Source organism: Gracilinanus agilis, chromosome 4, assembly GCF_016433145.1.
Source record: "Gracilinanus agilis isolate LMUSP501 chromosome 4, AgileGrace, whole genome shotgun sequence".
Taxonomy (NCBI): domain Eukaryota; kingdom Metazoa; phylum Chordata; class Mammalia; order Didelphimorphia; family Didelphidae; genus Gracilinanus; species Gracilinanus agilis.
The window spans coordinates 488,927,709-488,953,547 of NC_058133.1; the positions used below are offsets into that span (position 1 = coordinate 488,927,709).

The window sequence follows — 25,839 nt, forward strand, 5'->3', positions numbered from 1 at the left end:
TCCAAATACTTTATCTTTGTCTTTATCTTTCCCCTAATTATCACCAAACCTAATCTTGAGTATATGAAAATCTGGATGGATCATTTTGTTATGGGGTAGGTGTGTGCCTGAGAAGTGTTAGCCCTGGAGGGAGCCATGTGTGCAGTGCCCAGAAATGAAGGTGGGGAGGGGGCTGAGGTGCCCAGGAAAAGAATTGTTGCCCAGCCCCAACCCTGGGTCTAAGAGCCAGGTCTGCTAGCCCTCAGCATTGGGTGGAGTTGCTCCAAATAGCAGGCTTTTTTACCACCAGGTGGTGCTGTCAGATCGAGGCGCCAGGTAGTTTCCTTTTTGTTCCTCTGCGGAGATGAGGGCTCCGGGCCAGAGACCCCAGAACCAGTCAGTTTTGCACTGGGGCTGGCAGCAAAAATCACCTCCTTTTGTTCTGTTACAGATGATGAGGCCCCAGGACTCTATGGCTTCCTACATGTCATCGTCCACTCCGCCAAGGGGTTTAAGCAGTCTGCCAGTAAGTGCCCTGATACTCCATCTCTTGGGAAAAATGACATAAAAGAGCTGGGACTGCCCATACCCCGGGTACTCTAGGGGGGCCATTTTGCTTTTTCAGGGCCTGCCTCTGTGTCCTTGTTGATCAAAGAATTCTGGCTAATCTATCCCACAGTTTGGACCTGTATCCTAGGAAATAGAGATGGAAAGGACCATCGAGGCCATCCATCCATCCATCCATTCTAGCATTCCCATTTTATAAATGGGGAAACTGAGGCACAAGGAAGCTAAGTAACCTGTAGAGTCATAGATTTCGAGGGAGAAGGGACCTCAAGGCCAATGAGCCCAACGTAATCCCCTCATCAAACTGAGGCACAGATTAGTTCAGTAAATATGCCCAGAGTCACATAGCAAGTAAGGTGCTGAAATGAGATTTGAACTTGGGCCTCCCTGACTAAACATCTAGTAGTACCCTATCCATTCTACCAAGCTGCCTCTGGAAGGGACCTTTATGACCATCTAGTCTAGCCTCCTTCTTTTTACAGTTAAGGAAACCAAGGCTCAGGAAGGTTAAATGACTTAGGACAATAGATTTAGATCTAAAAGGGTTCTTATAGGCCATCTAGTCCTCTACCATCCCCCTTTTACAGATTAGGAAGCTGAGGCCCAGAGTCACAGAACCAGTAAGTATCTGAGATCAAATCCAAATCTAGATTTTCCTGATTCCAAGTCCAACAGCCTATCTGAGGGAATGCATTCTAGGCAATGAGTGATCCATGGAGGTGAGAGACAGCAGAAATAGCAGATAATCCAGTGTTTCTATGGTCTAGCCCAGGGGTCGGCAACCTTTTTGGCCGTGAGAGCCATAAACGCCACATTTTTTAAAATGTAATTTCGTGAGAGCCGTACAGTGCTCACAGTGCCACTCCTGTAACAGCGCCTGAAAAAAAATGGACTTTATGGCTCCTGCAGAAAGAGCTATATCTGGCCCTCAAAAGAGCCAGATATGGCTCGAGAGCCCTGGTCTGGCATCTATAAGGAAGCAATATGAAGGAAGGCTGGACCTTCAGCTTTTTGAGCCTTAAATTCCTTTCCCCAGAATGGTAGCCTGATGGTGGGTCTGCCACCTTCTGGAAGACCCTTTTAGTTGGTCCTCTCCTATCTTCCTCTAATAATGACCCCAAAAAGTATTTTTCTTTCCCCCAAAATTATTTGATGTAGGTGACATTGGAAAAAAGGGAATTAGCCAAAATCAACTTCCCGAGTTGGCTTTCTCTGTGAGTCACGCAGGTGTTCAACATAAGCCCCTTGAGGCCAATTTGTGTCTAAATAAATGCTTGTTGAATTGGATCCCAGAGGGTCCTGACAGTCTAGGGCACCGAGCTAAAGAGAGTAAGTAGGGATGAAGGTAGAGTTTCGCCCTCGGGTACAAAAAGGAGTTTCCCATGTACGAGATGGCAGAGGCATGGTTGGACAGCAGTTGTTTGGGAAAAGCTCTGGATTTTAGCAGACTCGGGATGAGTCAGTGGTAGGATAGGGCAGCCAGAAAAGCTAATGAAGGGGGAGGCATAGTTTCCGGGATTAAGGAGATGATCTTTCCACTGTACTCTGCCCAGGTCAGACCTCATATGGAATATTTCGTTAGGGTTTAGTTCTGGATGCCGCAGTTGAAGGAAGACACTGATAAGCTAGTTGGAGAAGGTCCAAAGAACAAGAAGAACAATGCAGGACTTTGAGTTGATGACGTAGAAGGATCTGTTAAAGACCCTGGGCACGTCTTGGCTAGAGAAGAGATGGCTCGAGATGGGGAGAAGCGGGAGGGTCATCTGAAGGGAGCCTGAGATGGGGTTTGAATCCATTTCAGAGACACAGAGCTCTTGACCACAGTGTCCAATGTAGGCTTGATATCTGGAAGATCTTCTTGGCAATTTTTGTGGTTGTTATCAGTTACTTCGGTTGTGTCAGGCTCTTTGAAACCCCATTTGGACTTTTCTTTGCTAAGATACTGGAATGGTTTGCCACTTTCTTCTGTAGCTTATTTTACAAATGAAGAAACTGAGGCAAACAGGGTTAAGTAACTTGCTTAGGGTCCCACAACTAGTAAGTACCTGAGGCTAGATTTGAACTTAGGTCTCCCTGACTCCAGTCCCAGCACTATCCACTGCACCACTAGCTGCCTTTAGCTGTCAAAGTTGTCCAGAAATGGAGTGGAATGCCCCCGAAATCAGGCAGTATGAGAGTGACTGAGCTCAGGTTACCAGGGCATAGTTGAAAGACCTGGGGAATGGTCTCAGTTCTTCTAGCCACCAGCTGTATGACCTTAGACAGACCATTCCCCCCATAGTTTTCAATCCCCTCAACTGTCATACTAAGGGATTTCTCTAAAGGATGTTCAAAGTTTTCCAGCTATATAACTTTCTATAGTTTGTAGGATTATGGATTTAGAGCTGGAAGGGATTTAAAAAAACAAACACCTGGACCAGGAGTTCCTAAACTGGGGTCCTAGAATCCCTGGAGAGATTTCAGGGGCCCCGTGAACTTGGAACTTCTAATATTTTGTTAGCTGTATGTCTTTATGATGGGTTTTCTTTGTAATCCTATGTGATATATTTTATGCATTTAAAAACCAAATTCTGAAAAGGTTGTCTCTAGGCTTCACCATATTGTCAGTGGAGGGGGCTGTGACATAAAAAACAAACAAACAAACAAACAAACAAAACTAAGCTTCTGATTTAGACCAGAACTCTTCATTTGCAGATAAGAAAATTGAGACCACTGGAAATAAAGTTGACTTGCTCAATGTCATATATGTAAACATATATGTAAAGGTCATATATGTAAACATAAACAACTATCAGAGAGAGGATTTGAACCCAGGTCTTCAGAATCAGAAGCCAGGAAGCTTTTTTCCCCCCTCCCTTCTCTGAAAATCATAAGAGTATGAAGACATGAAGCAAATGTGGTCTGGCACATCTACAAGGTTGTAGATGACCTTGGAGACCAGAAGACCTCAGTTCAAATGATGCTTCAGGCATTTATTGACTGGGTGACTTTGGGCACATCACTTTCTCAGCCTTCATTTTCCCATCTGCAAAATGAGAATTTAATGATAATAGCACCTCCGCAGGGTTGCCGATTCTGGTCCAGAATCAAATGAGATAATATGTTATTATTTTGTAGCTTTAAAATGATATATATATATATAATGTGAATATTGATAATAATGCTAATAATTAAACCACTATTGTTGTTGTTACTTCTAATGGCAAGCGCCTTGCCTTTAGAATCATAAGATCTGGGTTGGAATCCTGGCTCTGCGCCTTACTTTTTGACCTTAGGTGAATCACTTCCCTTTTGCAGGCCTAACTTTCCTCCTCTGTAAAACGAGGATGTTGGCTGTTCCATTTTGTGGCAGTGACATATTTCTAACTTATGTAAAATGGGTCTCCCAGTGGGTCCAATTTTATTTCCACATCATACCCCAGCTGCCTATCCCTGCTACCTGGGTCTCATTATCAGTGTCAGCGTCACTATTCTAAGACTTTGTTTCATTTTGTTCACTAATAAAGGCATGATGTACAATTTTGTAAAATGAGGACACTGGACATGGTGATCTTTAAGGTCCTTTCCAAGCCTGACAATGAGCTTCTGATCTCTGATGGTTCTTCCAGTTTCTATTAGTATCTTCCCCCTGCCTCCTGCCTTACTGGGACATTTAATTTAGGCTTCCTTGGTTATTTTTGGACTTGGCCAACACTTTCGGGCTATGTCTGACTGTTGAGGTTTTTAGACTTTCTTCTATGCCAAAAAGGTCCATAGAGACCCAGTTTTCAGTGAAATGGGTACACCCACCCCTTTGCTAAGTCAGGGTCCATCCCCCAAGAGGGGCTGGAGACCTTGGATTCCCCTCTCTCTGGTTATCATGCTACATTGTTCCCAGGTTTTCCAGACTTCCAGTTATGGATAACTTGGGGGATTTCTGGTTTCACCTGCTTATTCATCTTCTCCATCTACCCCTCCCAAACATGATCTGAGCCCTCAGGGCTTATGGTCTATAAAAGTTAGTCTTGGCTGGAGGCTGAAAGGCTCAGAGAGCAGCTTCTCCCTCTCCTGTCCTCTTTCTGCCATGTTAAATTCCTCCTGATGGAAAGCAGCCCCTGAGCTCCTGCTTTGATGCTGATGGGAGCAGTGTAATTCATGGGGCCTGAATAGAGCAGGAATCCTCAGGTTTTATCTCTGGGCCTCTGATCTCTCCCTCCAGAGTAATGGCTCCCCTTGGCTCTTCACCCTCATGTCTCTTGCAACATATGGTCAGTGAGAAGAGCCAGGGGGGACCCCAGAGATTCACCTTTTTGTATAGGAAGACCTAAGGGGACGAGAAAGGTTCCCCACTGGAAGATAGCTTTCCCCACCATCTGGAGCTCCCTTATTGGGTGAAGCAGTCAGGTATATGTTGGGTTTGCTGGGGTGTCCTTCCTGGCTTGTCTTCCTTGGCAGCCCCAGCCCCCTTATGGGACTTAAAGGACATTGGACAGAGCTGTATGTATTGGGAAAGAAGAATAAACTCGGAAGTAACTGCAAATCCTTCCCTTTGTAGGAGGGGTCCATAGACACATCTTTATTTATATATTGTTTTAATTATGGTTACAGAGTACTTTTCCATATTCTAATTCATTTGATTAATGAACTGATGAGGGCCAGCTAAGTAGCACAGTGGATAGAGTGCCAAGTCTAGGGTTGGGAGTTCTGGGTTCAAATCTGGCCTCAGGCACTTCCTATCTGTGTGACCCTGGGCAAGTCATTTGACTCCAGTTGCCTAACCCTTAACCACTCTTCTGCCTTGGAACTGATATTTAGTATCAATTTTATGACGGAAGGTAAGAATTTTTTTTTTAATTAATGAAATAATGAAAATGTTTCTATGGACCAAGCATGGGACTAAGTGCTAGAGAAACTAATAGAAGAAAAAAAGGAAAAACCAAGCTTGGCCCTTGAAGTGATTCCTTCTTCTACTCCTTTGCAGAGGATAGGAGTTCTCAGGTGTGGAACATGGTTGATTTCTTTTGATATATCAATTCATTTTGTTGTATTTTTGTTATCTTCTTCCTCTTTTTCATTTTTTGACTTCAAGATGCTTCTCTGGGAGAGAGGATAGATGTAAGATATAGAAACAAAGAAACAAAATGTCAATAAAATTTTCTTGAGAAAAAAAAAAAGAAACGGTTTTTGCTTTGAAATTCAAATTAGAAGATATATATAGGACAGATCCTCAAAAGAAGCCTGTGAGGGAGCCAGGGTCAGGGCTGTTAGCTTCCTTTTTATAGGATGTGAAATACAAGAGCCTCAGAATGATTCAATTCAACCCTCTTATTTTAGCAGAGCTCTCTGAGATCCAGAGAAGGAAATGACTTGTCCAACATCACAAAGATAGTTAGCAGGAGGTAGAGATTCAAGTTGAGGTTTTTCTCACTCCCCAAACCTAAGCTCTTTCCATTGTACCAAGTTATCTCCTTTTAGTCTACCTGTCTTCTTCTAGCTTATCCACTTTATTTTACCAGTGAGGGTCAGAAGAGAGATTTCACCCAAGGTTCCAGGCAGGTCTCCTGATTCCCTGTGCTCTTTCCACTACATCACACTATCCATCCGTATAATTCTATGGCTTTCTCCACCCCTGAATCCCCATTCCTGCCCCCCCCCCAGAAGTCTCAGTGCCTCCTCTGCTTTCTCTTTCTTCACAGATTTGTACTGTACGTTAGAAGTGGATTCCTTCGGCTATTTTGTCAGCAAAGCAAAAACAAGGGTATTTCGGGACACAACGGAGCCCCAGTGGAATGAGGTATGTGAAGGGGAAGGACTGACTTCCAGAAAGATGGGAAGCTCTGGTGTCCCTGCAGGGAGACCTGGCCGTCAGCCCCAAGAGCAGAGCTCATTGTCATTTGAATACATTTGGCAAGACCCATCACAGAAGCACGTGTTCACCTGTTGTTTGGGCAGAGCTGGGATGGCTTGGGCCAGGTGAACAGAGGTCAAGCCATACCTTCTGCTGTCTAGGCCCAGAGCTGGACAGAGGTCGACATGCCTTCTGCTCATCCCAGCTTCTAATCTGGACATCTTGGTCGGCTGCTTCTGGCCACTCCCAAATGTACTAGTCTCGGATGAGTCCAAGAGGGGCTTCTCCCTCCAGCCCATCGTGGGGGCAGTTTAAGAGGGAGAAGAGTTTTTTCCCACCCCTGCCCAAAGACTTAGAAGGGTATTGGGTGACTTTTTGTGCTCTGCTCCCTTTAGGAGTTCGAGATCGAGCTGGAGGGCTCTCAGTCCCTGCGAATTCTTTGCTATGAGAAATGCTATGATAAGACCAAGGTCAACAAGGACAACAATGAGATCGTGGACAAGATCATGGGCAAAGGACAGATCCAGGTCAGGCACTTGGCAAGGCTGAAAGGGGAGGTGGTTTGTGGGGGTGCTGGGCTGGGAACGATGCGTGTTTCCAAGAGGTTCTCCTCTAGGTGCATTCACTTGACTCTTTCCTCCTCCATCTTCCTCAAATTGTTTTGCCCTTTCATGTGCTATGATAGAACATAATAAACATTTATTAGGCACTTAGTATGTGCCAGGGACTGTGCCAAACTCTGGGGATACAAAGAAGAAAGAGAAAGGCAGGTTCCTGCTCTCAAGGAGCTTCCAGTCTAGTGTGCTGAGTGAATATTTAGCAACTTTAAAGACAGAAACCCTATCTGGTATTCCTTCTATGCTGTTCTGTTGCTCTAGTGTCTCAAGTCATGCTAGCCTGCTAGACTTACCTAGAAATCTCTAGGTTTCATCTGGATGAGGTAAAGGGGGTGGAGACACTGTTGGGCATTGCAGGGTAGATGCCAGCCTTTGCAAGAGGGGTCTGGCCTTATTCATTTACTCTTTTTTTTTAAACCCTTACCTTCCATCTTAGAATCAATACTGTGTGTTGGTTCCAAGGCAGGAGAGTGGTAACCACTTGGCAATGGAAGGTTAAGGGACTTGCCCAGGATCTGAGGCCAGGTTTGAACCCAGAACCTCCTGGCTCTCAAAGCCATCTAGCTGCCCCCTCATTCATTTACTCTTGTGTTTATTGACTCATGTCTCCTGGGGCTGTAGAACCTGTTCTTCTCTTAGTCTGGTCTTGGCAGCATGCCCTTCTTTGCTATTGATTGGCTATTGGAAAGAGATTTCTGCCTTCTCTGTTGAGATGTTTCTTCTGCGGTGGTGATGGATCACACCGAACCCTCTGTACTCCCTCACTGGTCCCCCGACTATGTTGATTTACCTATAAAATGAATGCTTTGCCTCAGAGATTGCCTCTCTGACTGGGGAACTGCATGAAGCTCCCAAGCATCTATTGGAATTGAACTTGAGACCTCATTAACACCATGTCTGGTTTATTTTGCCAACTGGCCACTGTAAATAGCCACAACAATGTCTCCCTTTGTCAGGGAGGAGAGAGCTCTCCTCTTGGGGGTATGCAAAATGACTGAATGGTACCTTTGTCCCTTGAGACAACGTCTCCTGGACTGGAAGCTGAGATTCCTGGCTCTTCGCTGTATGGCCTTTTTATTAGTCTTTTGCCTGGGACACCAAGTGATGGACCAAGTCAGGTCTCTTCCTTCCTCCCTTTAAAGCCATCAACATGAGTTTGGTTAGGATGAGGAGGATGCCACGCACAGAGTGCCTGCCTGTCTGCCTGATTTCTCCCTCCTGCTGCCACTCACCACATCGCCCTGAGTGTACCACCAGGCCTTCTCCTTGTTCCTTGGCACTGTCACCAGGGAAACCAGTGCTGCCAAGACAACCGCAAGCTGGTGCTTCATTATGGAGGGAGCAGGCCTGAGGGGAGAGAGAGAAGGGGGGAGGGAGGGAGCGAGATTAAGAGAGACAGAAAGAGAGGAAGGGGGAAAGATTAAGAGAGAGTAGGAGGGAGGGCAGAGGAGAGACAAAAGAGATAGAGGAAGGAGAGACAGAGGAGGAAGGGAAAAGAGAGAGTTCAGAGAGACAGAGTGCTCTGAATTCAGTTCTTGGAACCTTTTCCTTTGTGTGGGCAATGGAACTTTGGTGGCAACCCCATCTCCAATCCCAGACAGCTCCTGGGGTGTCCAGACTAGGTTGGTGGGAAGGTCTGAATTCTCTGATGGCGCCCACAGTGTCCCCGTCTGTCTTCCCCCTCCTCACTTATTGCATAGTTGTGTGGCCCCAGGAGATTTCCTGGCTCCATCATGGGGCCTGGTAGAACACTACTTGTCTCCATAGTAAAGAGGTGGGTGACTGTCATCTGTTCTCTCTGCTGGTTTTTTGGGGGGTTGGGGGGAGAGGTGGCTGCTGTGCTAGAAGATTGAGAGACACAAGGAGGTTGTTCTGGAGTGGCATCAGTGGCACCAATTAACATAGGAAATTTGGAGTCCCCCCTTCCCTACCCCCAATCCCTATTTTCTGAATATTGTTCTAGAAACTTGATCGCAGGGAGGTGGCCAGGGGCCACCTGAGTTTCCACCCCTATCTCCTCTGTCCCTCCCACTCCCCAGCCTCCCAACCCCCCCTAGGGAAATAAGCCATAAATCATTATGTCTCTGCAGCAGATGCAGATGGGGGGAAGGGGGAGAGGGAATCTCTGTTGTGTTTGGCAGAGAGCAGAGCACAGACTAGTAGGGAAAATGTTTTTATATTTAAACTTTCAAAAATGTTAACTGCCTGGGAGTTGATATTAAAAGAAATCTATGGCTCAGGATTGCCAGCTGACCCTGGGCCTTTAAGAGGGCAGTTTGAATCCCTCTGGGTTTCTTTTGAAGTCCTCGAGTCCCTCCCAGCCACCCCAAAAGCCTGAGTTACTGCTCTTTGCCACAGGATTCTATTTGGTAAAATTCCTAAAATGGTCCTAGGTGGGATCTGGGAGCATGGAAATGCCTCGTGAATTTTAGCTCGCCCTGCAGTCCCTCAGAGTGGCATTGTTTGCCTCCCTCCGCCAGGCACAAAGGTAACACGGAGCAGTAGAAACCCCGGTGAGTCTAGAGAATACACCGTTCCCACCTCGCCCACCTCTCTTAGGTTTGGAAGAGGGTTGGCCCAGGCCCTGGGCCTCATTCTAGCTTCTCTTTGCCCGAGATGAGAGTGGGATCTGGACCGCCGTAACGCCAGAATCCTTCAGCATCTGACATGTTTTCTACCCTGATGGGCAAGGCAAGAAAGCGCCTGGTGAGTTGGTAAAGGAGAAAGAAGGGTCTCCTGCTCCCACTGGCCTTACCACTCCGCATGGCCCTCCCCTAACTCCAGGGCTGCCAGGGGGAGCCTGCGGAACCAGGAGAGAGCCTGAAAGAAAGGTCCCTGGCCCTGAGGCGGACAGAGGACCCACATTCAAATCTTGCCCCTCTCCTTTGCTACCTAGGCGACTCTGGACAACACAATTAAGTAGATAGATTGCTGGCCTCGGAGTCAGGAAGACCTAGGTTCAAATCCTGTCTCAGTGACTAGATGCATATCTTTGGGCATCTCCCAGGCCTCAGTTTCTTCTTCTGCAAAAGGAGAGAATTGAACTCTAAGACCCTCCCTGCTCTTTCCAGCTCTCTAGCCATCTTCCTATGGCTCAGCTCCTGGGCATTTGTCCCATTGACATGTTAGGTGGCCAATGGATGATTGCACATGCAGGAATCACTCATTCTCTGCTGTTTCCAATCTAGCCTTCCCCCTGCTGCCAAAAATAATTCTCCTGTAGCACAGGTCAGACCAGGTCACCCCCTTACTCATAAACCATTAATGGCTCCCTATGTCTCTCATATAAAATAGGAACCCTTTAGCACAGCACTTACAGCCCACAGTTTGGCTCCAAACTGTTAGAACATTATTTCCTCTTATGGCCCTTTCTAAATGGACTTTATTCATTAGGCTACTAGCTGTTCCTCCAAGCCTCCCCCCCCCCCCATCATGCATCCTCACAGACCTTCCTTTTCCCTGGAATGCACCTTCTCCTCATTTCTACCTTGCAGCATCCTTCTCTCTCTTTAAGGCTCCAGCAAGATGCCACCAGCCTAACCTGATCCTCCCCGGCCCCCTCTGATATTCCTGGCTCTCTGCCTGGATTGCTGCTCTGTCTGGTGGTGTGCTTGTCTGTGCCTGTGGTGTATCTCTCCCAGGAGAATGGAAGGACAGCTTTGGGTTTTGCCTCTGCTTCCTCCACACCTAACAATACCTCATACAGGTGCCTCATCACATTGTGGAAGGAATGCATGCGTGCCTTCGTGAATGAATGAATGCGTGCAGAGGTTAAACGACTCACCTTGGATCATAGAGTCAGATTCGAACTCAGGTCTTCCTTCATTATTTGAACTCCAGGCCCAAACCTTTATCCACTGAGCCACTTGGCTATCTATTCAGTGATAGTAGAGTGGGCTAGAATAGACGTTATGCAACTGACCGCTGATAGAAGCAGGAATTGGCCCTGAGTGAGATACACAGAGAAGGTGAGAGGCTTCTTTGAATTCATCAGGGAGCCTGAGAAAGGGGCTAGGAATTAATGTGGCTCCTGTTGACGGAGAGGCAGGGGATGAAATGTAGAACGAGGCTGATGTTTTCAGACCTGGCCAATGCATTTTTTTTTTTAAAAACCCTTCCTTTCCCTCTTAGAATCAATGCTCTGTATTGGTTCCAAGGCACAAGAGCAGTAAGGGCTAGGCATTGGGGGTTAAATGACTTGCCCAGGGTCCCACAGCCAGCCTCTCGGCTTTAGGGTGCCTGCTGTGTGTCCAGCCCAATGTTTGGTGCCCTGGGGGTCTACAGGAGAAAGAGAAAGCATGGGCCTTGCCCTTGGGGAACTTTTCACTGGAGAGACCAGGCATGTAGGCAGGAGGCAGCTCGAGAACAATCCTAGGCAGTCAAGCCCTAGACTGGGCAGGGTAGACAGTGGGTACTGTAGGGAATCAAGAAGTCTAAAACCGAGAAACATTGATTAAATCCCTGCTATGTGCAAGTACTCATCTCTGGATCAAATGCAAACCTGCCCTCACCCCTGTTTTTCCAGTCTTCTTCCTCTTCCACCCAACATGGACTCTTCCATCCAGGGATGCCAAGAACCAGCCCCTTTGTCTCTTGTGTCTGGGCTTTTCTCTCATAAGCCCCTGAGCGTTGTCTTGGGTCATCGTATTGCTGTTAGTAGCAAAGTCTATCACATTTGGTCGTTTATTTGGGCCTTTCTTGGCAGAGCTACTGGAATGTGCCATTTTCTTCTTCAGTTCTTTTCATAGATGAGGAAATTGAGCAAACAGTGACTTGCCTAGGATCATACAGCTCCCACACAGCTGAGGCTGGATCTGAACTTAGGAAGATGAATCATTGATTCCAAGCCTAGCGCTGTATCTGCTGTGCCACCTCGCTGCCCCCCAGATTGGGGTGGAAAAGGTTCTGTTAAGGCTTCATGCAGCAGAAGGGTCTTGGGCAGCTTGAAAATGAGGAAGAATAATATTCCAGGCAAGTCCTGGGAAAGCCTACTGTGGGTTGGAATGAGGGAAGGTTTCCCAAAGGAGGCAGGATGGGAGCTGAGACTTAAGGGAAGGTTGGATTTGGAGAGGCAAGAAAGCATTCTGCTGAGGCACATGGTGTCAGCTTTCATGGTCCCCCTGGAACGTGGAATGACTCTGCCTTTGGAGGGGAGGCTCCTGGGGGTTGAGGAGCTAGGAGCTCATTAAGCATCTGAAGGAACAAAAGAATGAAGGATGTTAAGGCTGAATAAATACAAAACAGGAGACCAATTACCATCGATGGGCAAAGGAATGGGCCTTGAATGCCAAGCTGAGAAGTTTGGACTTTATCCAGTAGGACAGGAGAGCAGTAATGAGTCAGAGGAGCCAGCAAGGTTTCAGTGATAGCCACAGGTGGATACCACGAATGTTGTGTTCACTTTCCTGCCTTCATCCCTTTCATTCCAGGTCTTCCTCATCTAGACAAGAACAAGGGCTTTTAAGTGTGCTTGTCTTTCGGTAACAAAATGTGGTAAAGCTTGTGCACTTCCTTCTCAGGATCCTGTTTTTAAATACACAAAATAAAACACTGAGATGGCAAAGGAAACCATTGAGATCAAAAAACAATGAAATCTTTTGAAAAACAAGTTAGTGGCTATGAGGTTAAGGACCCCTGCTCTAGGGCTTCCTCCTCCTCAGCATCCAGGCTTGGGGAGCCCTCTGCCCCAGTCTGACTCTGTCTTGCATTCCTGGGGTCCTTTCCGGGTCCTCCTTCTCAGGAATGAGTCAGGTCGCAGTGTGCGAGAGGACTTCTCAATAGCATGCCGTGGCCAGAGGAGTGGAAGGATCCAGGGATTTTTATCCTGGGCAAGAGAAGGCTTGGTTGGGGTGAGAGAACATGTCTTCGGGCGTGGGGGACAGAAGGGATCAGACTCGCTTCCTTGGCCCCAGAGCGCAGAATGAGGAAGATTTAGACATCCCGCCTGGTAAAATGTGCACAGTGATTAAAAATGAAGATAACTAGCGTTTAGGTAGGACCTTAAGGTTTGGGTGGATGCATATTCTATCTCATTCCATCCCCGCCACAAAGGGAGACCCCTTAGCAGGGAGGTTTGCAAACAGGAGTTTTGGGGGGTGGCGATGGAAGTCGAGGGCTTCCCCTCTAGCTCTGGGATTCCGGGCAATCCCTTTGATTCGCCCAGCCCAAAGGAACCCTACCATGGGCTCCTTCCCGGCTGAAAGGTAAGCCTGCCCCATGGGAAGCTTCTCGGCTCTCTGCCTGCCTCTGACACGTTCTCCTGTTCCCACTCGGAGCCCTGGGCCAGGGTGACTCAGCGGTCTGTTTACACAAGCCTATTTCCGATAACAGCCCCCACGTTTTCCCCATTCTCCAGATGCTCCTGTCCCCAACGGGACCTGTGCGCTGTCTGCTCTCCATATTCCCAGGGTTGAACCCATTCCTCAGAGGATGGGTGGGGAGAACTGGGTCTGCTCTCTCTCTCTCCTGGACTGTCTGCAAACAAGGTGGCTAAGCCAGAAGAGGGGCTTGGTCCATTCTCTTGGTCCTCCTCACCCCCTCCTTGCTCCTGCTATCCCCCTCGCCACCCCCTCCTCCCCACCAAGACTTTGGGAAATGTAGCTTGAGGCTTCCGGTAGGCAGGGAGTTCCCCACCCCCAGAGCAAAAGGCAAGCTCACTTTCCCATGAAGCCAGCAGATAAAGGCCTCCCCTTGGGGACCCACATGGCTAGAGGCCCCTCGCAGTCTAGGGTGGGATAGAAGCTTTGATCCTGAGCCCGAAGGGACTGGCAGAAAGCAAGCAGGCTGCTCTGAACCAGCTTCCTGCGCTGGATCCTCCATCCTTGATAGGATTTCATGCCCTTACTTTCCTCCTCCCCAGAACTGGCTCCAAGGCAGAAGAGCAGGTAGAGCTAGGCCATTGGGGTTAAGAGACCTGCCCAGGGTCCCCCAGCTAGGAAGGTCAGATTTGAATCCAGGTCCTCCCATCTCCAGACCTAGAGCTCTATCCACTGAGCCCCCTAGCTGTCTTTTGCCCTTCATTTTCAGAAGGGACCGGTAGGGTCACGATGTGATGGGGGATGCCCTGCCTTGCAAGTGAGCAGAGGCAGGGCTGGCAGGAGCCCTGAAGATCATCTCCTGCATCTTCCCCATTTTCCAGAGGAGAAAACCAAGGCTGACACAGTGATAGGTTGAACGTAGGAGAGCCTGGATTCAGACGCAGGTCCTCTCGATTCCAAATTCAGCATGTTTTCTGGGCTCCATGCTGGTTGGCTGCCTTTAGTATTCCTTATAGGACCTGACGTTTTCTTCTTGGATTCAGTCAATCAGCAGACTTTAATTAATTAAATTAAGCACTTTCTGTGTGCTAGGCACTAAGCATTTAAAGTGAAATTGTCCCTGTCACCAAAGAGCTTACATTCTAACTGGAAGAAAACATGCACACATTGAAATAGACTCAGAGCCAATGGACACGGGGAAGTTCAGGGGAGGAGGGCCAACAAGCAATCAGGCGAGGCTTCCTGGAGAAGGTGGTGCACGATCCAGGTTTGGAAGGAACCAGGGACCCTGAGAGTCGGAGGGAGAGACTTGCACAGGTTGTTAGGGGCAGAGGGCCTTGGGCTCCACACTCAGCATTCTTTCCACTGTACCATTCCCGATGGCAACAGAGCCTCCTAAATAGCCATCCTGGTTTGGAAGAGGACTCAGAGCAGTATTTCAGGCAGGGGAGATCCAGGATCATAAGAGCACCCATTTACAGCTGGATGGACCTTAAAAAGCCACCCCGTCCAGAGGAGAAAACTGACGCCCAAAAGTGAGGCTGTGACTTGGCTTGGCCAGAGTCACTCCAGGAGAAAACACAGCATCCTGGGGCCTGCCGAACATTGGCTTTTAGGAAGGACCTGTTCTTCTCCCCCTTAGATGGGGAAGTTTGTGTCCGTTCTAGTGTGGAAAGGTCAGGAGAGGAGAAAGGTAGTTAAATCTGGACTCGGGTCCATGTGGAAGACCAGTTTCTAGACACAGGGCCCAGCTTTGGGGGTTCTCTGGCCCAGCTGAGCAGCTCTCACTTAACCAAGCTGAGCCAGGACCTGTCCTGACTTGGGGGGGAATCAAAGATCATGCATTTGCTCACTGGAGTGGGAAGGAATCACTTGGCTGCTTTCATTTTTCTCAGTGGCATCGGTGGGGAAGGAGAGGATTTGTGAATCATGGAGGCAGGCAAGACCCGGAATCTCCTGTGGGTGTATTGAGGTTTCCCAAAGTCATTATGTATCGTATAAGCTATACTTGAGCATTAAATAATACCACAGCTTCTCTCTTTGGGGAGAAGACACACCACCAGGGTCTGAGGACCTGGGTTCAAAACTTGCCTCTGTCCTTTATTACAGGTGTGACCCATAGACAGGGAGAAGATGGTGCAGGGTAGGTAGTACACTAGACAAACCCAGGTCTATAAAATCATTCAGCCTCTCTGGCTTTGGGTTTCAGTGACCTTCCCTGTAATATAAAGGGGCTGAACTCATTGATCTTTGAGGTTCCTTCTAGCTCCTGTCTATAAAATTATTCAGCCTTCCTTAGCCTCAGTTTCCATCTCTGTAAAATGAGGGGGTTAAACTCAATGGCTCTGCCTCCAACTTTGCGATGCTAATATCTCTACCTTTGACAGATACTAGAGCAGTATCTACTGGAGTCAGCCCCTCCTGGGCATCTTCTCAGGTCAGCTGAGGCAAAGACTACGGATGGAAGCCCTCAGTTTCCATCCCACCCAACCTTCAGGGGTTGCCAGCCACATGCAATTGGGAGATAAGACCAGAGCTCCCATCTGTCTCCTGGGCTCAGCGCCTAGGACCTTATTTGGTGGGGGACTGATTCCCCCCCTTCCCTCCACCCCCAAGTTAGAAGGTCTGGGCATCCTGTTGTGCTGGGTCACACTAGGGGAATTGTAGCTGCTTGGAGGGCTTGACTGCGTGGCTTGAAGCCCATCACAGCTGCCCCCAGAGGGCAGAGAGTGCTGGTCACCTGGCATCGGGCAGCTGCATTTGCTTCTCTGGCTGGGGGTTTCTAGCATCTGGTTTCAGAAGCTGCTGGTGTCAGACGTGCTTTCTGCTGATGGCTGGACTTAGGGTGGGGAGGGAAAGGGCAGAAAAGATGGTGGGAATGCCTGGACATTCAGCGTCTTTATCCTCTGCCCTCCCCTCATCTCTGTTTCACCCTCAGAGTCTTAGCTGTCGCTCCTCAGTTAAAGATAACAACAAACTCGGTAAATTATAATAAATCAGGTATGGAGCAAGTCTCCAAATAAAACCCAAAGATGTAGACACTTACATACATCTTAATTAAAAATAAAATATGACATTCATTTTAATCAAAACAAAAATAAATCATTTTGTTCTATGTCCCCTTCCAAATCAGACTGGGTATTTATGAGGCTCTGTTGCCATCAAGAATGATGCAGAAAGGGGGAAGTTGGGTAACTCAGTGGATTGAGAGTCAGGCCTAGAGACAGGAGGTCCTAGGTTCAAATCCGGCCTCAGACACTTCAAGTGACCTGGGCAAGTCACTTGACTCCCATTGCCCACCCTTACCACTCTTCCACCTAGGAGCCAATACACAGAAGTTAAGGGTTTAAACAAACAAAAAGAATGATGCAGAAGAGGGGGCAGCTGGGTAGCTCAGTGGATTGAGAGCCAGACCTAGAAACAGGAGGTCCTGGGTTCAAATTTGGCTTCAGACACTTCCCAGCTGTGTGACCCTGGGCATGTTACTTACTTAACCTCCATTGCCTAGCCCTTACCACTCTTCTGCCTTGGAGCCAATATACAGTATTGACTCCAAGATGGAAGGTAAGGGTTTAGAAAAAAAAAAAAAAGAATGAATGAATGAATGAATGCTAGAGTCCAAGGCCCTGGGTTTGAATCTCACCTCCAAGTGACCTTGGACAAGTAAGTCGCTCAATCACTCTTGGTCTCAGTTTTCTCGTCTGTAAAATAAGGAGGTGACTTCTGAGATTCCTTCCAGTTCCTTCCCCCATGCTGAATTTGGAGTGTCATAACATAGAAACAAATCTGTCCCCTTATTCTGTGTGACCATAGGCAAGGCACCCTTCAAGCCTTAGTTTCTCCATCTGTATAATTGAGAGGGACGTGCTAGATGGCCCTTCCAGCTCTAAAGCCCGAGAGCCCAGGCCACACAGTCCTTAACAAGCCAGTCGATTGTTAGAGACGCTCAGTGGGCTACAGAATAAGTCGTCACCGTTGGCTTCGTCTCCCCTTCATAGAGGTTTTTCTGTTCTGATTGCTGAAGGGTCCTACCTGTCCTTCTGACCCTCTTCTGGGGGCAGGACAGAGGAGTCGCTGCAGCAAGTGACCCCTGGAACTGGAGCCGTTCTAACGCTGGCCTTCCCTGGCCTTAGAAAGCGAGCCTCAGCCCAGACCTTGCAGGGATCCGTCCGCCTTGGCTTAGCACCGTGTGGAGCGAGGAGGGAGGCCGGGGAACAAGAGGGCTTTGTAAGCAGCATGGCTGCTTCTGCTTCCAATTACTCCACAGGGTGGAAAGAAGTCGAGGCATGAGTTTGGGTCCGCTGGGCTCTGGAACCCGGGGCTGCCGGACCCAGCTCCTCGGACCCTGCCCCTCGGCCGGCTCTCCTCTCAAATTGGGCTTTTCCTCGGGGTCTCAGAGCCCACGTCCGGAGAGGGAGAAGGAATTTAGTGTCCGGGGCCAGACCGGCGGGTTCAAGGCTGCCTCTGACATCAGCTGTCAGCTCGTGGGCAGAGAGGCTGGGGGACTTTCAGAGTTATCATTGCCTGCAAAGAGTGACCTTGGAGAGAAGGCTTTGTGTGTTTGTTTCCTTCTTTTCCTTCTTTCTCATCCCCAGGGCCATTTGGCTGAGACCAGCAGGGCAGCCCCACGGGACAGAAATTGTTCTAGCCCTCCTGTGGCCTTGGTTTGATTCCAAGTTCTGTTCCTGCCCAGTGCGTGTCTACAGCAATTACCCCAAGGCAAGGGTTTGGGTTCATCCTTTTAGGGAAGTAGAGGAAGGGAGAGGGAAGAAGGCTAAGACATAGGAACAAGGATCTAGAGCATAAAGCTGAAATAACTTAATACATGACTTTTTTTGAACCCTCACCTTCCATCTTAAAATCAGTACTGTGTCTTGGTTCCAGGGCAGAAGAGTGGTAAGGGATAGACATTGTGGGTCAAGTGACTTGCCCAGGGTCACACTGCTAGGATGTATCTGAGGCCAAAATGGAATCCAGGACCTCCCATCTCTAGGCCTGGCTCTCAATCCACTGAGCCACCTAGTTGCCTCCTGATTTTTTTTTTAAGTGCCACATTATAGCGGGAAAATCCTGAGGCCCAGAGTAGAAGAGAATCGTCGAGTCGAGCATGGATATGGATAGCGGGGTGAAGCCCAACGAACCGACACCACAAAAAAAACAGTGTGACGTTGTAGGCACTATTTCATAGCCGTAGACTCTGTGATGAGCGAGAGGAGGTCTCCTGGTTTAGGCCATGCTTAGTCATTGGGATTTCCCCACATTCACTTCCCATTGTTTTGTTGTCATCCTTGGCCTTAAATGTTGTCGTAATCACGTTGTTTTCCTGACTCTGCTTCCTTCCCTCGGGGTCCCTTTCCATGCCTCCCTCCCTAGAAGCAGGCCGTGGTATGAAATCACTAGCCTAGCTAGCCCCAAGGAAGGCCAGAAAGACTTTGGTTCAAATCCCCACCTCTGACTCATTGGCTCAGTGATCCCAGGCAAGTCACTTCCCCTCTGACCGCTCTGGGCGACTCTGTAAGACTAAAAGTTCCTGAGGAGGTGCCTGCCTACACCGGAGGAGGGAATTTTCCCTCTCGGGAGGTCTCTAAATCGGCGCAATCACAGGTCCCATCCTTAGCCCTGGGCTTCTGGAGTCACCGTCTTCATTTCTTACAGCCAGTAAAATCCCACCATCACATCCATTCACCTCCATTTGGTCAGCCTTTCCCCGGTCGATGGGCATCTTCTTTGTATCCACACCTTTGCTAACACCCCAAAAAATGCTGCTAGAAAGATTCACGTGTGTCTGCAGACTTTCCGTCTTGGACCTCTGGATGAAAGGGTCTCTTGGGTTAGAGGGTCGTGGGCACCTCAGCGGCTTTCTTTTTTCTCTAAAAAGTAAGGACCACCTCCAAGGTCCAGTTCTGGCATCCTTTGGCTCTGTTTATTGGTTGGGGGGTGGTTAACTCTTCAGTAATGTTTTATTTTTCCCCGATTGCATTTTTAGCATTCATCCGCTTGTAGCTTTAAACAGTTCCAAGCATCGCAGCTCTTGAGATGGAAGGGGCCCCAGCAGCCATCAAAACTAACCCCTTTATTTTATAGAGGAAGGAATTGAGATCCTTGGAAGCAAATGATTTGCCCAAGGTCATAGCGACCAAACAATCGATGAACATGCATTAAGCATCTATGGTTATCATTCTAGATCCAATAGGGCCCCGGGTGACCATCTAGACCAAGCCCTCTATTTTCTAGATAAAGATAAAGAAATTGAGACCCGTTTTACCCAATGTCACCTGGGTCAGTAAACATTTACTACGTGCCTAGACATACAAAAAGAGGCAAAAGATAGTCCCAGTCCTCAGAGCTTACATTCTAATTGAGGAGATGGCAAAGAAACAAAGATATACAGGACCACAGGTGGGATTTGAACCCATGTCCTTTGACTCCAGAAATGTCTCTCTTCGTTGTTCTAGAAGAAGGATTTGGGGTTAACTGTTGCCCTTTGATACTCTCTTCCTTCCATACCTCGGCAGGTTTGGGAGCTCGGCTCCTGGCCATCTTTCCCACATATTTAAAGGGCACAGAATAAGACCGTGTCCCTGGCTCTTTGGGGAGGCCTTGTTTTGACTGGGACAAAGAACAGGGAGCTTGGAGGAAGCCGGGGGAGGGAGCAGGAGCATTGTCCTTTGCTGTGTCCTCCCTGTCCTGGCCCCTGCCCCCTCCCTAGGGACTCCCCAGCGTCCCTGGACTTGGATGGAGCTGCGAAGCTGCTGGCCTCGAGAAGCCCCCCCCCCCCCCCCCCAAATGGGCATGGGAGCCCTGGCCTGCTCTGCTGCTGCATATCTCCCGGGAGATAGCTCAAGGGCTCCCATTCTGTCTGCTTCCTCCTGTACATTCCTCAGCAGGAAAGCAGCCTTCTATGAATCCTCGTGATCCCCGGGAGGCCCTCGAAGCTTGTAGAATCACATCTAGAACGGGAAGGGACCCCCGTCTCGCCTAGCCCCTCATTTTTGTTTTCGTTTCTAACAGAGGAGGGAAATGAGGTCCAGGGATTTGTTCCAAGTCCCTTATGTAGTAAGCATTAGGGATGGAATTTTAAACCCAGGTCCCCTGACTCCAGGGCTAGCATTCTTTCCACTGTTCTTTACATTATTAATAATTAGATTATGGGGGCAGCTATGTGGCTTAGTGGCTAGAAAGCCAAGTCTGGAGTCAAGAGGTCTTGGGTTCAAATCTGGCCTCAGGCACTTCCTAGTTGTGTGACCCTGGGAAAGTCACTTAATCACCATTGCCTGCCCCATACCATTCTTCTGCCTTGGAGCCGATGCCTAATATCAATTTTAAGACAGAAGGTAAGAGTTTAATAATAATAATTAGATTCTATAATTATAAAATCATTATATAATTAATAAGAATGTCCCACATATGTTCAAATTGCCTTGCTTTTATTCCATGGATAGAACAAGAGGCTTGGAGCCAGGAAAACCTGGGTTCAGATATGTCTGTGTTCCTAGTTAAGTGGCCTGGCACTTGGGTAAGCTCCTGTGCCTCCAGCAGTCCCGAGGACTTCTCTCCTACCGTGTGTTTGTGGGAGGATTTTGTTCTCTACTAAACTGATGAAATCACAGACTTTGTGTTTGTAAAATAGGTCGTTACCCCAGGATTAACCATAGGCAGCAATTCCTTTTTTTAAAGCCCTTACCTTCTGTCTTCTTATCAGTTCTAAGATAGATGATTGGCAAGGGCTAGGCATTGGGGGTTAAGTGACTTGCCCACGGTCACACAACTAAGAAGTTCTGAGGTCAGATTTGAACCCAGGACCTCCCCACCTCAGGCCTGACTCTCTATCCACTATGCTACCTAACTAGGCCCCCCCCCCCAACCATTGCTTATTGCTTTAAAGTTTACAAAGTGCTATTCAGACCTGAATGGCACAGTACAGAGAGCCCCTGGACGTGGAATCGGAAAGTGCCTCAAACCCTTACTGATGGCGAAGATGGTGGCAATGGCTCTGGCCCCTTGAGGTCCCTTCCCAAAGGATCAACCACGTCCATCAGTTTTTGCTTTGACCACAGAGCTTCAGAAGGCTGAGAAATCCTGGAAAGCTGAATGCTTCCCAGGAGAGCCTCCATCCTTCTCCCGGCCCAGGATGCCCAGTACCTTTCCTTCAGTGCCCCCCAGTTTGAGTCCTTGTTTGGCTCCCAAGGGCTCACTCCCTCCCTGACCTCGAGCTCTTGCAGTTGGGTCCATTGGCAGCTGTCGGTCCTGTCCTTCTGCAAAAAAAGAACAAAAATTGCCAGGAGCTTGAAAACCCTCAAAGGAGAGAGACTTGAGAAGGCTTGTCTGGAACCCGGGGAAGAAGGAGCTCGAGTGAGGGGAGCCAAACTCTCGTCTCCCAGGTATTTATGGTTTGGCCAACCTGGACTTCGCCAAGTGAACTCCTGAGACAGGAAGCATTCGATAGCAAGCAGATGTCCGCTTTGGCTCCCTCCCTCCCGCTTTCCCTTTGCACCCCACATTAGACTTCTAAATCAGATTCAGTGGAAAGGCCACGGCCTGTGTGGTCTGTGGACCTGGGTTCAAATCCTGCCTCTGTCGCAGCTTGGAGGACCATAACTCCAACAGGTCTCAGTTGCCTCATCTGTAGAAAGAGGGGCCTTCTGAGATCCCTTCCACATCAGGGTCTTTGGGAGGCCGAGGAGCTTTCTTTTTGCCCAGAGTGGCAGCAAGAAGGCAGAGAGACGTGAATCCAGAGGAGAGACTCTTCACTTTTCTACATCATTGACCCTTGGGGGAATGTCTGATTAAACCTAGGGGGGCAATGGCTAATCAGCTCTAGGAGGAGGGCAGGAAGAGGGGGAGGGAGAGAACATGAATCCTGTAACCATGGAAAAATACTTATGGATGGATGGATGGATAGATAGATTGATTGATTGATTGATAGATAGATAGATAGATAGATGAAAATTTTTTTTAAAGACCTGGGGGGGGCAACTAGATGGTTCAATGGATGGAGAACCAGGACTGGAGGCAGAAGGACCCAGGTTCAAATCTGGCTTCAGACACTTCCCAGCTGTGTGACCCTGGGCAAGTCACTTCACCTCCATTGCTTAGCCCTCACCACTCTTCTGTTTTGAACCAATACACAGTATTGATTCTAAAACAGAAGGTAAGAGTTTTGTTTTTTTAATGCTAATAATAATTTCATCTTAAGTTTTGCAAAGCCCTTTCCACATAATCCATTTTATCTTTATAGCAAATTTAGGAGGTAGGTGGTGTTATCCTCATTTTACAGAAGAGAAAAATAGAAATTACATCATTTGTCTAGGATTACACAGTTAGGATCTAAGGCTGGATTTGAATTCAAGTCTCCCTGACTCGAGATTTTGCACTCTACCCACTGTACCACTGAGCTGCTTTTAAGGGCAAGGGCTTCTCCTCTCTTTGTCCAAGGGCTCTGGAGTCAGAGGAAATGCAAGTTCAGATCCTTAGGCAAATCATTTAACCTTTCTCAGCTTCAGTTTCCTAGTCTATAAAATGAAGGGTGTTGATTTAGTTACCCTCAGGTTCTTCCCAACTGTAGATGATGCTCCTATATCATTGTTTGTATCTGAGGCCAAATTTGAACCCAGGACCTCCCATCTCTGGGCCTGACTCTCAATCTTCTGAGCCACCCAGCTGCCCCCAGCAGTTTTTGAAAACTTACCTTCTGCCCCAAAACTGATATTAAGTATTAGTTCCAAGGCAGAAGAGAAGTAAGGGCTAGGCAGCTGGGGCTAAGTGACTTGCCTAGGGTCACAAAGCTAAGAAGTGTCTGAGGTCAAATTTGAACCCAGGTCCTCCCGACTCCAGGCCTGACTTTATCCACTGAGCCACCAGCTGCCAGAATAAACAGTTTTTAACGCATCACACTGATCCCTCAGTTTACGAAATGGGCCATCCTGCAAAGTGCATCCTTGGTCACAAACCTAAGAGTCTCATTTACATCCATTGCTGCGTGCCAGGGCTGGCATTCCTCCCAAGTGAAGAAGTGACCCAGATTCCTCGTGGAGGAACAGTCTGGGCTGGGCCAGGATGGTAGAGAAAAGGCAGATCTGGAAACCTCACCGAAATGCTTGCTTTAAACAAAAACAAGGAAAAGCACCTCCAGCTCTTTCCAAGTCCTCCATCCCCCTTCGTCCCTTCGGCAGCTCGAATCAGAGCAGAGGTTGGATTTCCCTCAATTGGAAGCTGGGTTCCTGCATCACTCGGGAAAGCCCAGAAGAAAACTGAGAGTTTCCCACAAGACTCTCATCGGTCCTAATCATCCCGTGTCTGCTACCACGTCATGAGGACGAGGCTTCTGAATTTACCCCTCACAGCCTCGGCCCTGTTCCGCCCTATACATTCAAGGGGCCTCTCTACTGAAATCTTCTTAAAAAAAAAAAAAAAACAGGATGGCTGCTGGGAGGTGCGTATTTTTCTACCTGGAATGATTAAATGATTATCAAAGGGTATTCTACCCTGGAGAAACAGAGTGGCAACATGGGTAGAGAGGGAGGGAGAGAGAAGAGCCCCAAGCCCAGAGGACCTGTGTTCAAATATTCCTTCTGGGGCTTACCTGTGTGATCTGGACCAAATCCCTTCCACAAACCTGAGCTTTCTCCTCTGTAAAATGTGGGTGTTGGACTGGATGGCCTGTGTCGTGTCCCTGGGCCTCAGTTTCCTGGACTGTAAAATGGGGATAATAATCACATCTCCATCATAGGGAAATGATCAAGTGAGATGTATGGAAGTTGTTTTGCAAATCTTGAAACTCTTGGTAAAATATGATTATCACCATCATTATTGTTCTTGTTTTTCTCTTCCCTCTCCTAAGGCCAGTCTCCTTCTAAACCATTTGCCCTACTCAGAAGGTAGATGTATTTGGCTTCCTCAGCTCAGCAAAGCTTCCTAAGGGTTCCTCTGGCTTCAAGGACTTGCCCTGTGTCCCTCCAACCTGCCCCAAGCATCCATAGCCACAAAAAGAAGGCTTTGTGGAAGGGAGGGGAGAACCTGGACCAGTCTCCACTCTAGAACCAAACCAAAACAATAATAGATCCGTTAGGGAACTCTGAACCCACCTACATAGCTGGACCCACATCTAAACAACGGCTCCTTCTCCAACATTTGTTGCCATTTCTTCTGCCTGACATTCTGTCTTCTGGAAAAAACTCATTTTTCAAGCCCTTGCTTGACAAACCCAAATAAGAGGAACCCAGAGCATCCAGGATTACAATTTGGAGGAAGCTGTATTTATGGGGACAGAGGACCAGGAACCCCTGGGTTCTAGACCTGCCTCTAACACATTCTGGTTGTGGGACGCAAGACAAGTTACTTGGCTTCATGTCAAAGGAACTCTTAACATAAGTTGCAGAGGAGGTGCTGGCCTGTGATGGTGTTAAGTCAGTCAATCATTGTTGTTCATTCGTTTCAGTCGTGTCAGACTCTTTAAGACCCTATTTTGGGGTTTTCTTTCTTTTCTTTTTAAATTTTATATATATATATATTTTTTTTTTCATTTCAAATTTATTTAATTAATTAGTTTGGGGTATTTCCCCGTGGTTACATGGTTCATGTTCTTTCCCTCCCCACTCCAAGAGCCAATGAGCAATTCCACTTGGGGTTTTCTTGAAAAAGATACTGGAGTGGTTTTCCATTTCCTTCTCCTGCTCCTTTTACAGATGAGGGAGCTGAGGCAGACAGGTTTAAGTGACTTGCCCAGGGTCACACAGCTAGGAAATGTCTGTGGCCAGATTTAAATTCAGGAAGCTGAGTCTTCCTAACTCCAGACCTAGCACTCTCTGCACTGGACCACTCAGCTCCCCACCCCTACCCTAATCAATCAATCAATCAAACATTTATTAAGCTCCACCATAGGGTGTCCAGAAAGGATTAGCACCTCCCAAGTGAGTGTTTGCCTGAGCCCTTTTCAAGCCTGCTCGTCCACTTTTTTTTTTTAAAACATTTACCATCCTTCTTAGAATCAAGACTGTGTACTGGTTTCAAGGCAGAAGAGCAGTAAGAGCCAGGCAATGAGGATTAAGTGACTTCCCCAGGGTCATACAGCGAGGAAGTGTCTGAGGTCACATTTGAACCCAGGTCTTCTTAGTGCTCTATCTACTGTGCTACCCCTTCATTTAATTTTGAATGTCTTGATAACTATATTTCAATATATTTGTTTTCCTTTATATCCCAGGCATTTAAAAATATTCATCTCTAAAGCCCAGAGAAAGTAAATTTGCTGGAGCTCACGTAGCCGATTAGTGACTGAACTGGAACCCAAAACCAGATGCCTTTCTCCTAGTCAATCCAGCAATAAACTGTTCTGAAGTGCTTACTATGTGCTGGCCAGACTGGCAGAAAATATTAAGTACCTACTATGTACCAATCAGCCTTGCAATAAAAAATGTATTAAGTACCTACTATGTGCCAGCCAGCCTGGCAGAAAACATTTATTAAGCCTACTGTGTGCAGGCACTGTGCTAAGCCTGAGGAATACAAAGAGAAGCAAAAGACAGTCCCCGCCCTCTAGGAACTGACAATCTAGTGGAGGAGACAACATGAAAATAATTCTGTCCAATCAAAATCC

The 25,839-nt window shown here is 47.8% G+C and overlaps 1 protein-coding gene across 1 annotated transcript in view; it reads left to right on the forward strand.

Annotated features, from left to right (window-relative positions):
- Window positions 1-25,839, forward strand: part of ABR (ABR activator of RhoGEF and GTPase) — a 144,708-nt gene that overhangs the window by 67,377 nt on the left and 51,492 nt on the right. Inside the window, exons 11-13 of the mRNA XM_044675598.1 lie at window positions 431-505; window positions 6,222-6,319; window positions 6,769-6,900. Coding sequence (XP_044531533.1) covers window positions 431-505; window positions 6,222-6,319; window positions 6,769-6,900 — 305 coding nt within the window. The remainder of the gene's footprint in view (window positions 1-430; window positions 506-6,221; window positions 6,320-6,768; window positions 6,901-25,839) is intronic.